This window comes from Cryptomeria japonica, chromosome 4 (assembly GCF_030272615.1).
Source record: "Cryptomeria japonica chromosome 4, Sugi_1.0, whole genome shotgun sequence".
NCBI classification, from domain to species: Eukaryota; Viridiplantae; Streptophyta; class Pinopsida; order Cupressales; family Cupressaceae; genus Cryptomeria; species Cryptomeria japonica.
In genome coordinates, this window is record NC_081408.1 from 346,579,504 (window position 1) to 346,594,200 (window position 14,697).

At 36.2% G+C, this 14,697-nt stretch overlaps 1 protein-coding gene across 1 annotated transcript; it reads right to left on the reverse strand.

The window, feature by feature from the left end:
• Positions 1 to 6,634: 6,634 nt before the first annotated feature.
• Positions 6,635 to 14,256, reverse strand: LOC131063624 (small ribosomal subunit protein cS23). Its single transcript, XM_057997510.2, has 2 exons — positions 13,837 to 14,256; positions 6,635 to 7,021 (listed from the first exon to the last, which is right to left on the reverse strand). The coding sequence occupies exons 1-2, from the start codon at positions 14,143 to 14,145 to the stop codon at positions 6,743 to 6,745; spliced, it is 588 nt and encodes a 195-aa protein (XP_057853493.1). The 5' UTR covers positions 14,146 to 14,256; the 3' UTR covers positions 6,635 to 6,742.
• Between the last annotated feature and the right edge of the window lie 441 nt (positions 14,257 to 14,697).

Below are 14,697 nucleotides of genomic sequence, written 5' to 3' on the forward strand. Positions count from 1 at the left end.
TTTCCTATAAAATCTTAGCCAAGATGTTAGCCAGAAGGTTGGAGGATATTCTCCCTAAGGTTGTGAACCCAACTCAAACTGGTTTTGTTAAGGGAAGATATATTCTGGAAAATCTATTAACTTGTTGGGAGGCCATGAGTTGGGTGAAAGAGTCCAAATAGTCCTCATCCATGTTGTTACTTGACTTTGAAAAAGCCTATGACAGAATTGAGTGGAGCTTTGTTTTCATGATGATGGAAGGGCTTAGATTTCCTGGTGTGTTTTGCAAAAATGGTTAAGACTTTGTTGTCTGATGCGAAAGCATGTGTTGAAGTTAATGGACATAGATCAAAAGGATTTGAGCTTTCAAGGTCTATCCGGCAGGGTTGTTCTTTAGCACCTTCTCTCTTTGTTATTGCAGTGGATGCATTACACTACCTTTTGAGGGACAACCTCTTATCCACTAGGGTCAAAGTTTTAACCCTGCCTAATCAAGAAGAACTATCTAATGTTCAATTTGCAGATGACACTGCCATTCTAGTAGACTTAGATGAGGTTAACTTCTCGTCCCTAATGGATAAATTGTATTTGTTTTGTGTGGCCTAAAGAAGCAGAATCTCATTGGCTAAGTCCATAATGCTTGGTTGGGAATCCCACCCCCTGACTAGTCTAGCAAGTACTCACAGTTGTGGGGCGGTTCGAAGCATCAAGTTAAATATTTGGGCGTTCCTTTTGCTATTAGCCCAAACCTCAAGGAAATGTGGTTGTGGGTCAAAGAAAGGATTGACGAGAAGCTAAGGAAATAGAATAAACATTACCTTACTTTGGCAAGTAGATTTCAAGTATGTCAAAAGATTCTATCCTCTTATAATATCTATTGTGCCTCAGCTTGGATTTTTAGCAATTATCAATGGAACCATATCCAAAAGCAAGTTAGGGAATTTCTTTGGTTGGATGGTAAGGCTAAGAAGAAGATGCATGTTGTAAGGTGGAAGTGGTGTATGATGAGAAGATCCAAAGAGGGGCTTGGACTAAAGGATCTAAGGCTTCAAGGCATGTCCCTAGCTACTAACTAGATTTTTAAGGCCTTGGAAGGAATGGGGTCATGGAAGATCCTTGTTAGACACAATATGGCCTATTCTGTTCCAAAGCAAGGACCATCTTGGAAATCTCTCCCACTGAATGACTTGATTGTTGGGCACTTTGTTATCAAACATGTTGGCTTGAGGGTCTTCAAAGCAATCTGGAAGGCTTGGGAAGGAGTGAGGCATCTAATTTCAAACAATAGTATTATCAATGAGGACGGGAAGATCTATGGTGAACGTTCTATTTGGTGAAATTTATCTTATAATGACAAACCCCTTGCACTCATTTAGGGGTGCTCAGCCAAAAGTTGGGTAGCTAAGGGGGTTAGGTGCCTTAGTGACATTGTGGGGGATGGACATTTAATATCTTGGAATGAACTTTGTGATAAATTTGATCTTCCCCAATCTCAATGGACAACCTACACTATGATGAGAGAGGCATGTATTGTCCTTTCTCTCCCCGAGGGTTGTGATAGCAATAAGAAGAGGTGCACATAGTTTAAATGGCCTAATGGATCATTTCTTCCCAAGGTTAAAGCTAGGGATATATATGCATAGCTAGTTGATAATGATGAAGTTATTGAACATGTTAATAGGTGTTGGAGTGTGAACCACGATGGGTCTACGTGGAGTAGACTCCTTGGGCATCTATGGGGCAGATCAATGGAGCCAAAAAATAAGTGTTTTGTGTGGCGTATCTTGTTGCATAGGCTGCCTATCCATAAATCTAATGGAGATTCTATTCATTGTGCCTATTGCAGAGTTCCTGAAACTGTTAAGCATATCTTCCTTGAATGTCTTTTTGCTAAAGAGGTCTAGAAGTTGTTTGGCATCTCTAACAATTGTAATATCTTAAACTGGGAGAGTGGGTAAGCTATGTGTTAGTCCTCTCAAAAAATGTTAATATCTTTTGGCATGTACTCTCTTCTGAAGTTTTGTGGTTAATTTGGAAATCCAAAATTAACTATGTTTTTAATGGCATTGAAAGATTGCTTACTGAGTCTCTCAGGAGACTCATAACATATAATGTCTCTTGGCAGGTCACTGTTGTCATGAGGGTGTCAAAAAAGAAATTAAAGAAGTTGATTGGGGATGGATCTGCCAGAAAGTTCTCATGGGAAATCTCACATGGCTATACATGGAAGAGGGCCACAAAGGAAAGGACCCCATTTGAAATTGGTCTTTCCAATTTCATTGTAGAATTGGAGGAAAAGAGGAAGATTCGAGGTAGAGCTATCACAGCGATCCCATTGGCAGTAGCAACACCCGATGCCCCAATTGCAGTGGCTGAAGAAATTCCAAAAGCCATTCCTTTCACGAGTTATGAAGGAAAGGAGCAGATATGAATGGAAGTGTCGGGTGGTTGGACAACTTGGTTAGACAAGATGGCAGCAATGCCATGAATTGAGAGTTGAATGATGTACATTTTGTTCCATGTTTATATGCTCTATGTTCATACATGACTATTTAGTTCCATGTTATTACTTTCTAATTAGAGGATCTTTGTCCCTCAAACTAACTGACTAGGCCTAGTATACTTTGTTGTCATTTTTTTATGATGCTACCATGATGTATCTCTTTATTATTAATAATATAAAAAAAAATCAATTCATCCAAAGTAAATATTTTATTTATTCTTCAACAACACATGTTTAAAATGGCTAATTATTCCCTCCTGCTAGATACAATTTTTGAGACATTATTTTAAACCTAATGATGTGGATCAAAAGATTTTTAGAGGAACGCACATTAGCATAGGTCTTGAAGACATAAAAATTTAAAAAAATATATAGAATTCAAGACTAGAGCTTTAAAAGCATATTTGTTACCATCAAAGTTTCAAAAAAATCATTGAACCTCAAAATGAGGAAAATATAGTCAAGTGGAGAGATCATTGTGCCAATAATTTCCCTATAACAATAACAAGCATCACTTCACCCTCGACCTTTAACATTTGTTGCCTACATTAATCTACATGATTTCATATTTATTATCACACTTAATGTCGTGCAATTACTTTTATTCATATAATTACATTCATTAATGTCTATGCATATTGCTTATTTTCTTATGTTCACATTTTATTTAGAGTGTACATTACAAGAGGCATTCTCTCTTACCATATTTAAAAAATTGACTTCATGGGATCTATATTTTAGTGCATACATGTTACAATTTAAAAGACACAAATCTTATCTTGCAATTATATGCGTGTTTTGATTAGAAATAAAAATGTAGAATAAAATGCTTCCAACAATAATTGTAAAAGTTTTGTTGTATCAAAATTTCAGATCAAACTCTATAATCTATCATCAAAATAAATCGATATGTATTGCAATTAAAAATATACAAAAAAAAATTTACATGATCAAAGCTAAAGACTTCTATGATCTGGATGATGAGAGATAAAATTAAATACTACAAAGATGCATGAAGCACATTGAATTGATTTAAAAACCAAGATAGACCGAAGTATTTTCCATTTTTTAAGGACAGGGTCCAATCATCTACATACCTTAAGTGGTGATAAACGAAGATTTTGTGAAAAATGACTTCATAAAGAGTTCGATCATTGATCTCAAAACATTCCCACTATGGTGCTTCCTCGGTGTCTAGCACCGCATTAACAGAGGTTGCAAGACAACAAGAAAAAATTTAAGGCAAAAGATCACCTTATAATTCAGGAAAAATGGATACACAAGCATTTTAAACCTTTCGTCGGGAATGGCGTGATGTTCCCACTGGACTACAAAGTTATAGGATTGCAGATAATGTATCGAAGGTTTACCTATCACCTAAAATTTAATATATATTGAATTAAATGTGACTGAGGCATGAGATTGGCATTCCAGTGACAATGGTAGGTTTCACGAGATCAAGGTCAAAATGTCATATGTGAAATCAGATGTTAAAAACCAGTAGCCAAGAGAACTCTGCATAAGCTTATAAACCCTAGATCTAATGTGGCTGCCTTACAAATTGTCCGGAGGAATGAAGCATTTATGCGACTAGCAAAAATGTCGGTCAGCTACAAAATAAAAGATCGTTATGGGAATTTTAAGAAGTCTCCATAAATTAGCCAAATTGTTGAATGATGAGATAGGAAATAATCCTCACAAAACAGAACTTACAATGCAAATTATAGGATATTATATTCAAAACCCATTAATATATACCAAATAGTGATTTCTCTCACTGAATTCAGACTTGCATCTGGCATATCCTATACGAGGTGCCAAAGTCCCATTCAAGGAGATGCCAAAACAGTTCACATGGTTTAAGGAAAAACTGGCATACTCACTACGAATGACGTTATTTGTTGATCTGAATCAGAAGGGTTTATGTGAAACACATTGTTGCGAACAGAACCTAAAGGGTTTATGTGAAACAAATTGTACTGGTAAGGCTATCGTGTCAAAATAATTCATCCACCTGCTTTGGAGGGCATGTTGTAGCCATTCCCAAATCTCCTTGAACGGAATAGGATTGTTCACAGATCTTATCATATATTCCTACTATTTAATGTCAGGTTAAGGCTCTTAATGTCTCTTGGCATGTGCTTGCTGAAAGTTTTTGGTCAAGAAATGCTCCCAAAAAATCCTCATCAACAATATATTTCGGTAAGTATTGCAGTTGGATTAAGTTTGTACTTTTAAAAGTAACAAACATAATTAACTTATTAGGTTGCAAACAAGAGGTGTTTTGAAAAGATGATTAATAGATTAACTTATAAATTTGTCCCAATCTTGATTCTTCCCAGTAAGTTAGGGTTCCAACTTCCAAAAGCCCATACAAGGAGATGCCAAAACACTGTACAGGTAAAGGAAAATCAATTATTCTCATTACTCAAATACCCTTGAACAATGCTGCGCATAGGACTGAACAAAACGGATAATTTGAAACACATTCTCAGTACTCAAATACCCTTGATTCTCATATTATAGCTAGATATATTTTTGCTATAAACATTTTTTTGATGTTATAAACTTAGGCTAGACCTTAAAAAGCTCTCAAGATGCCAAAAACCCATACAAGGAGATACACAACAAAAAAATGTGTGAAGAAAAATCAATTAATTTAATTACTTGGATAACCTTGAACAATATTGTGTAGTGTATACGGGGCTGAAGAAAATGGAGTTATTTGAAACACAGTCATGAAGATGGAAACCTCGGATCTCTTAGCATAACTAGATATGCCAAAAGCCCATACAAGGAGATGCCAGAACAAAACACAGGTGATGGAAAAACACTTATTTTTAATTACTCACATAATCTTGAACAATATTGTATGTGTGACTGAATAAAATGGGTTATTTGAAACATATTCTCATGGAGATGGAGGCCTCAGATCACTTATATGACTAGATATGATTTCATTGCTGTTATAGACTTAGGCTAGACCTTAAAAGGTTCTCTTTTTCTTTTCTACTCCTCTCATTAGAGATATTCCTAAAAATTTGCCGTTTGGCTAAGATCAGCCCATGCAAAATAGTTCGAACACCATTCACATTTGAATCATTTTTATTTTTTAAAGCAGCAGAATAGAGAAATAATTTCTTGCTATCATCAGTATTTACATGCACACAAGGCCTGTGTGTTTCAGAGAGGAAGAATCGCCACTTGGTTGAGCTTGTTAATATTAAGCCCCTACGGCAGCAATAAATGAGGCTTTCGCAAGCTATACCCTTTAATGTATTTTCTTGTGGTATGCCTTTGAGCTTACAATTATGTGACTGATTTTTTTTAAATGCGGTACATCCTTTGAGGGAAATAATCAACTTTGCATAACCCAGGATAAAGATGTAGTGCCCTTAATTTAGTAACTAGTTTTACTGCCACTAGTCCAGAACCTAGAATTTGTTGATTATTTTAAATTGCAATTCTCACCAGCTCATCAAGCACACTCAAATCTGAACTAGAAAAATCATTAGATATTTTCCCACTACCTTTTTATAAACAATCTTACATTTCACTCATTCTACCTTATGTGATCCCTTCATCTAACTTGTGAAGAACAACTTGTATCGCTTTCACTCGATCAACATTTCCTTCACTAGATATTAATTTTTTTTAAATGGCCGACTTGGTCTACGCTAAAAATATAAGAGATTAAAGTCAGCATTCCTCAAAGTGTGATTTTCAGGGGTAAAAATAATTACTTCCTTTCTTATTTAATGCACAGTGTTCAATGATATTGGAAGTTTATGTGATCTAAAATCAACTTAAAATAATATACTCTTTGCTAATGAATCCCATATGCATGACAGAATCATTTATTTAGCTCCATGGAATAGATAAAGCCACGATGTACAAATTTCTTGCAGCATTGATATCGTACACATAAAAGGTTTATAAAGAAAGTAAAACAGGTAACAGGTAAAGCTGTGAATTTGCAGAGGTGGGTGGAATAAAAGGAGACAATGAAAGGGACATATGTTGCCTTAAGCATAAACAAAATGTAACAAACAGACAACATTGTTAGCCATACTGTTAACAATGAATTGTCAACTGTCTAATGCACCTCCTTATTTTTGCCTAATTACACAAAAACACAAAAACACAAAAACAAAAAAAAAATCCTGGAGTAAATAGCAATTTGCGGCCAATTGGATTACAAATGATAATTGCAGTTTAAATGATGAGCATCAGAAAGAACAATTGCTTTACTTTTAACTGTTATATGTTGCTTCCACTTTGTTGCCATAGATTAATTATATCAGTTGCCTGATTAAGAAGGATTATGGTGCGCTTTGGAGATATCCAAGGTTTACTCTCTAATGCTGCTTTAAGCTCTTCCCAGGCATCCTTCCTAGGCCAGAAGTAATAAGGACTCAAGGGAACAGTCCCATGCCCTGGAATGAGCTGATCTAAAGCAAGACCTATGTTCTTTTCCATCCAGATGAATTTCAAAACCAGCCTCTGTTTCTTTGGAATCCTGATCATGAACTTAGCTTTCTGCAAGTTTCAGACAAATCAATAGTCAAAAGATGGGAATTAAAACATGTTATCTAATACAAACAAGGAAACTTCTTTCAGCACTCTTCACCCTGTTCCCTTCCTTCACCTGCTTCCCATTGTCCCCCAGATTACCCCACAAAAAGGAACATGTACTGTTATCTACACATAGAATGTTACCTATTTAGTCTCTCTTTTTAGCTATATTTAATACCCATTGTAAGAAATTTTGCTTTAATATAGTATTTATTTTCATGTGTCTTGTAGAATATGAACATAAGGTAAAAGCTACAAATTTTCCTCTTAAAAAACACAAACCAATTACATATTTATTTTCCTTATCAAAAGACAAGCCCAGCTTAAAGAAATGTTTTCGAACTTCAACTCAAAGAATGACATAGGAAACAGTAAAGATAACTGAATCAGGAGATCATGATGTCTTTCATGGTGCATCATGGCTGACTGATGTACATGCAATCTAAGAAATGGATAAACTTTTCTAGAAAATCGCAATATTAATATGCCCTTTCTATTATTACTGATAAAAGTGGAAACTGAAAAAAAGAGAAAGAACTGCTAAGCAAACTAAGGAGGTGTGCAGCCAAAGTTACTGTCTATATACTATTTATAATGTAGGCTAAATAAAACAAGGATGAGGATGAGCACTGCCAAATATAGCCAACCACTCTCAGATTACCTAGGAATTGGCAAAGCAAAACTACCCAGTTATTTTAATTTCACAAACAATCAAAAAGAGATAATGTAAATTTCCCTGTTACTAGGGTAACCAAGAAATGGATTTTGAGATCAGTTGCATTGTGGAATCCACCTATGGTGACTTTTTTGAAACTTAATTTTTATGGAGGCATTAAGGAGAAATCCTAGGCTGGCTGGAGCTAGGGTTTGGTATGTTCTCCTTCAAGGCTGCTCCTTGGAGTTTGTCCTTCTTTCTGGATTCCAGGTCCAATAATGAAGCAGACGGTGAGGCTTTGCTACAAAGTATCAAGATCACAGCCTTGCTTGACAGCAAGAAGTTCATCATAGAACGTGACTATGCAGATCTGAGAAAAGAGGTCACTAAGAATTGGAAACTTAGTAGTTTATTTTTTAAAGCTTACCTTCTGTGTAATGATTTTGAAAAAGCCCTCTTCCTTCATTGCTTCAGGGAGTGCAACAAAAGAGACCTTTTGGCAAATGCAGGCATCTATCAGCTTCTCCTTTCAACTAGAGTAAGTGATAATTCTGAAAAATGCATATTTTAGCCCCCATAGGGAAAAATGTTCCTCTAACTTTCAATCTCCTCCTAAGGCGGAAATTTTATATTCTAATGTGCTGACAGAGGGGAATGTTTGACCCTGGGCTTGGGGTGATTATCCCTTGCATTCAAGTGTAATCATATTCCATTAAGGAGGAATCCCTCCCGCAAGTCTCAATTTATTTCAGCTGAAAAGAGATTGTGTCGAAGGTTCCCTTTTTAGATTAGCACATGTGAGATAAATATTAAGGTAGAAAAGGCTTTTTCTTTTGTTTGTTTGCTTTACAAGTTTCACAATACATTACTATTTGTGGTGTATGCTCTGGTTATTTTCACACTGAAATGCTTTGCAGTGCTTCTTCCCATGATTCTCCCTGTTTGTGCAATACCTTATTTATTCTGGATGTGGACACCCTATAATTTTTCAAGCTAAAAAGTTGAACATGATGGACTGGGGGACATAGGTTCTCTCAAAAAAGGGACTTCCATCTTCACCAACTTTAAGGCTGATTAGGGCACATGTGCTCCCGATCTAGTGAGATTAGAGAATGGTTCTCGAGTAGGCTTCTGCCTCAGGCTGAGAATGCAGTCCTCTGTGAAAGCTAGGAAGAAGGCTTTTGGGGGGATAATGATGAGACTCCTTTCAGAGAGCCAGCTACGGAAATTGTTGTGCTGCACAAGGAGATACAAATGGTTTGTTCACAATAAGAGGATCTTGCTTCCTTCTCTCATGATCTGGCACTGAATGTAGAAGTAGTGCAAGTTATTCTTCAAACTGATTGTTTGGAAGTCTCTAATTCGTTCACTCTTGCAGCTTTCTCCACTAAATGCTTAATTCAGGCTGAGAAATGTGCCTTCTTGGAGTCAGAGGTGTAGGTTGTGGGAAGTGCAAAGGCCAAAGAAGATGTTGAGGATGTTTGATGGTGTGTTCTCCCTGCGCCTGCTAATGGTGTTCTGGGGCTATCTGGCTGTTGCAAATGAATAGCTCTAGGCTTGTTAATTTCGGTTTGAATGTATGCATGGCTATCCCATGATGGTATGTGTTTAGAAAAAGGGACCGTGTTGTCATTGTCCTTTGGTGAGGTTGGTTACTGGTCAGCTTGGCCATGTTCCTGTTGGTACAGAAGTCTTGTATAGTCGGTGACAGATTGTGACCTTTTTTGATGTCCAAATTTATCCGGTTGTAGCTTTTTGTAAAATGTTTATAACTTTTACGTAGGAGGATTCTAATAGAACCCTTAATCTACCAATCAAATAAAAAGGTGCTCATGTGAACTAATTCAGGTTTGCATACAAGATTAATAGTGAAAAGACATTGACAAGAAAAGAGGTCACTATGAATGTAATTTCATAGCATCCACAATCTTAAAAGAAACTTCCCCCAAATTCTACAAAAAAATGAAAATCCACCTTGTTCCTTGTAGCTACCAAGATGAGCCAAAAGAAAAAGGAATTTGACAGAGTTTGACATGCAAGCTAACCATGAATTGTGACAATGGACTCCCAAGATGGATAGAATCTAATTGTCAAACAACAAAACCAGGTTGTAGGTATGGTTGAGATTCTGAGAATGAAATATCCCGGAGACTGAAATGTATTGTGAATGCCAAAAGGACTTTGAATATGAAAATTCAAGCTCCAAAAATTGATTATCTGAAGGGAAGAATGCATCCATGCTGAACAGACGGTGTTGTAAAACCAGCCATTGTAGAGTAATTGACAGCAAAGAAGCTAATTCTGTTCCATGTCCATGAATGGAAACTATAGTAGGTTGTGAAATAGGAGGAAAATATTTCAATAACGTGAGCCATTAAGAGTCATCTTGGAGATGCATGGGCGCTTTCTCTGGATCAGAATACACTCTGAATTTAGAAACAGGATGAGCAATAAGAAATGACTCAAATTTATAATTGGTCTGGCAGATTATAGATAGTTAAGGGGAAAAAGAAAGACTGGAGTAAAGAGATCCAAACATTCTCAACAACCACCTAAGAAGGGAGCCTGGCGGTGGTGAGATGTAAGCCTAAACAATCACTCATGTGTAAACTGCTATAGAAAAGACTTACTCTGATATGATTTATTCATTATAGACTGGTGTGGCTAACCATTTGTGGGTGCATTATGCTTTCTTGTGGATCACGAAGATATAACACAAATGCGGAGCACCTTAACACCTTTGCACCAGAAACTAAATCTGAAGCACAGTCAACCTTTTAGAGTAAGGGGTGGAAGAAAACTATGGTGAGCAAGCCAAAAATAACATTACTAATTATCAAAACTATTCTAGCACGTTATTCCATATTTTGAGACCTCCATGGTGGATGCCATTGTAATTGCAAGTCCTAGGTTCAAAGTCTCATATGTGACCTTGGGGATGAACATATTAACAGAAGTGGTTAAGGATTTAAGCAGTGTTCTTGTGGATCATCACAAAGAGAGGGTTACAGCAGGTTGCACAATAATGTCAAATGGGTGAACAAATGAGAGAAACCATACTCCCATCAATTTCTTTGTTGTATCAAAGCTTGGGACTATGCTCCGAGATTGGTGGATGCATTAGATAGAGTGAAATCCATGCCAGCACTATTCGTTTTATTTGATGAGGTGTTAAATGAGGTGAGATCAACAAATATGGTCCAATTTATTAAAAACAATGTTGTTACTTGTGTTGTTGCTAGGAAATCATTGACAAACAAGTCTCTCACTTTATTTTGGAGATTGTCTTGACTTAATCCTAGAAAACATTAGGAAAATTGAATGGGTTAAATTTGTATTGAACAATGCCAAAAGAACCACAAAATGTATTTATAATCACATAAGAGTGTTACATACAATGTGCACCCTTGGGTCCATGGGAGGAAACTCCTGCAACTAAGGGTCAATAGATTTTCCACCCAACTCCTAGCATTGCTAACTCTTTGTGGCCAGAAGATGATTTTAAAACAAATGTTTAATTTGAATGAATGATTACACTCTAATTGCATTGATCATATAAATGATCCAAATATGAAGAAACATATCTTTGCCAAAAAAATTTGGATAGAGGCAAAGGAGATTGTGTCATTTTTCAAACCTTTAGTCAAAGTGCTGTGAATAGTTGATGGGGAGAAATCCCAAAGAGCTACCTATATGAGGTCATGGTTAGGACCAAAGAGGCTATCAAAGCAAGGATGGACCATGAGAGAACCAAGTACATGCTGCACCGACAGATACTTGCACCCTCCATGCTACTAGATACTTCTCGATCCAACATTGTTTTATAGTGACTCCTTCAAACTCATTGAAGAGGTGACTGAGGGCCTCTTTCAATGTATCGAAAGTTTTTTCTTCAATCACAAGATCAACAAGCAATCATCGCAAAGTTTCCCACATACCAATAGAGAAAGGGATTTTTTTTCCCACTCTATGCCATAGAAAGCAGAACCACTTTGAAATTAGATGCTTGAGAATTTGTAATCAACTTTTCCCTTCTTAAAAGTTTGATGTTAGTTATTTTGTTTTGAAGATTGAAATTCTCTAACTAAATAGAATGTAGAAAAAAAATCATTTTTTTAATAGCTGAATAGTGGAAATTTTTGGCAAAAACGCCAAAAAAATCAAATGGATGGTGATGCACATTTTGAACTAGCCATGTAGTTCACCTACATGTGATCATTCTTGGATTGTGTGTCAACACATACACTCCAAGAAACGCAACTGTTTGACTTAAAAAAGGATGAATGACTTGGTTTTTGTCCACCATAACCTTTTGCCTTTGTCGAAAATAATTCAAGGTAAGGAAAATCTCCATTTATATTTGTAAATTCTAATTATTGTTTTTCTACAACTTGCAATTTGCAATTATTGTTTTGAACTTTGTATAGGGGTTGAAAATAATGCATTAAAACTGATAATTTTGGGGAGTGTTGACAATCATTGATTGACCTTGACGATATTGATCCTAACTTGGAATGGCTCATTGATGTAGAGAAGCCACTTGATGACGAAGAAATTGATATCTTTAGTATAGCCGTTAGATTTGACGAAGTGCAATTGAATCAACTTAGAAGGAAGCATAATTTTGGAGCTTCATTATTAACAATTGCAGCCCCCTAATGAAATATACTTCATAGTGGTTAGCCTCATCAGTTTTGCCAATTTCATGCTTCGTTGTAGTTTGTTATTTTGTAGCTCAACATTTGTATTTTGTAGATAGTGCTTGATTTTGAGGGTTTGAGTTTCAAAAAGGAACTATGTAGTAACACAATATGTGTGTGCACTCTAGGCAGCAATCTCGAAATTAAAGAAAAAAAATACATATTTAAAAATTAATGGTGCACACTCTCTTTTACTTTCTTTCTTTCATTCTCTATGCAATTAAGATGGTTTAAATATTAAAAAAGTCAGTTCTTTCTCTCTTGTTTTAATCCCCTTTTTGCCTTTTTAATTTTTCAGTTCAGAATATCATGCAGAGAAATTGAGAGTATCTTTCTCTTTTGGTTTGCTGAGATATTACCAAAAAAAGATATTTGCTTCTATGGTCTTTACGCTCTTTCCTAGATAGCTTAAATAGAGATACAAAGATGAGCATGAGTCCTGAATCCTGATTAGGTATTCCGGGAACATGCAAAACTCGTCCGCTATTCTAAATTTACAAGCAATCAGAAGAGAGTCCATTGAACTGGGGCAAGAGTGTATGCGAGATGATTATGATGATGTCAATATTTATAGGGAACATTATCCCTATGAGAGTGATTAACAAGGGTGCAATTATACATAGCTCGTTTGAAAATTGGGTGCCCATTTTCATATATTGAATAAGGAACAGTGGTCAGAAATGAAAGAAGATAAGCATGGAAACTTGTCAAAGGCTCTTCTTGATGAAGCTAGAATAAGACTCTCTTGAATAAAAAATAATTTTGGTGAAAGTATGTTTGATTTACTAATATATTGAAGTATATCTTAGTGAGAGCCAAATATTGTAGACTATTGTTTGAGTCTACTTGTGTTTTCTATCTGCTAACTATTTTTTAAGAATTTTGTGATTGTTCTTGTTAGAAATGTGGTGTTTGTGAATGCTGCAAGGTTTTTTCCAGTACTCAGATTGCCTAAGGATGCCTGGGGCAGGAGAAAACATAAGAAAACTTACAAATTTGCAAGTCTAGTGTAATTTTCCCCTTAAAACATATTAAACATATAAAAGAAAACTTAAAAAATGTACTCATGATATAAATGATAGAAAATAGTTGGATCTAAAAGATCTCAATTCTGTGCTCTAGCCGAACCAAGGAATTGACAATAATTATGCAAGTGGGTTGAGACAGATGGGCTCCAAATTCTCGGCGGTAAATGCTAAACAAGTAAAATAAAGAAATACCCAACAACCAAAGTTTGCATTCTACTACAAAGATATTTTACAAAAAAAATCCATGTTTTATGTGTTAACGAAATGAAATTACTCCTGACGACAGACCACACAGAGTTGAGCCTAAGCTATGAAATTCCCCTAAAGCGGGCTGTCTGCGAAAGGTCCAATAGAAACGGGATATGCATTGCAGACAAAAAGAATCAACAATTTTACCTTTCTTGAGCCGGTGACTTCGACTTCGGACTCAGATTCACCTTCAGTTTCAGTTTCTGCTTCAGTCTCTATCTCCTCCGACTCTCCCTCCATCTCCCCTGCTTTGGGAATCATCCATTTCTTCTTGTCTGCCCGAGCACACACAAATCCATTTTTGTATACACAGCTTGATTTTGCAAAAGCATGGCTGGTGGGTTTAAATCGAACAATGGCTGGCACAGAAGAAGAAGAGTATGATGAAGAGGGTCTGTAGAAAGATGGTGTGGATGGAGAGCGGCCCAACGTTAGACTTGACATCATCTTCGCCATCAAAGCCTATCGCCTTCTCTGCAGTTCTTTCCTTACACTACAATATCCACCGTTAACCATCTTATAGTTATAATCTTAGGCTTCCATTTTATCTGCAATACGCTTTTGGGAGTACAGTTTTCTTCTATTAACATGTTTTTAATTGGCGTTTCGCATTGCATTACGATTTGATTTCATGTGGATTGAATGAGATGGAAATTTAGGATTTTCGATAGGTCTTATGATTAGGGAGAAGGACTTCTAGTGGATCTTAAGCTTCTAAAAGGTTCATTCAGTTTCGAGGACTTTTTTTGTTTTCTTTGTATGGGACTTAACTGCTTAAAGCTATTGTTTCGGCTTGTGGATAGTAACGATGCATGTTGTGGAATTTGTTATGTGCACAAAGGTCAAAAAGTACAAATTTCAAAGTATGGCCCAATACATAATCACCTTTGCGCCAATAGTAGATAACTCATAATAGCCGGTAGCAATGGACAAATGTCCCAGTATTTAAGCACAAATGACTCAGTAGTGGTGTACAAATGTCCCAAAAATGGGCTAATTATGGTCAAA

Coding starts and splice junctions, on each gene's coding strand:
- LOC131063624 (XM_057997510.2), bottom strand. CDS start 14,145: ATGGCGAAGATGATGTCAAGTCTAACGTTGGGCCGCTCTCCATCCACA. Junction 7,022..13,836: donor AAGTCACCGGCTCAAGAAAG/GTAAAATTGTTG, acceptor TGAAACTTGCAG/AAAGCTAAGTTCATGATCAG.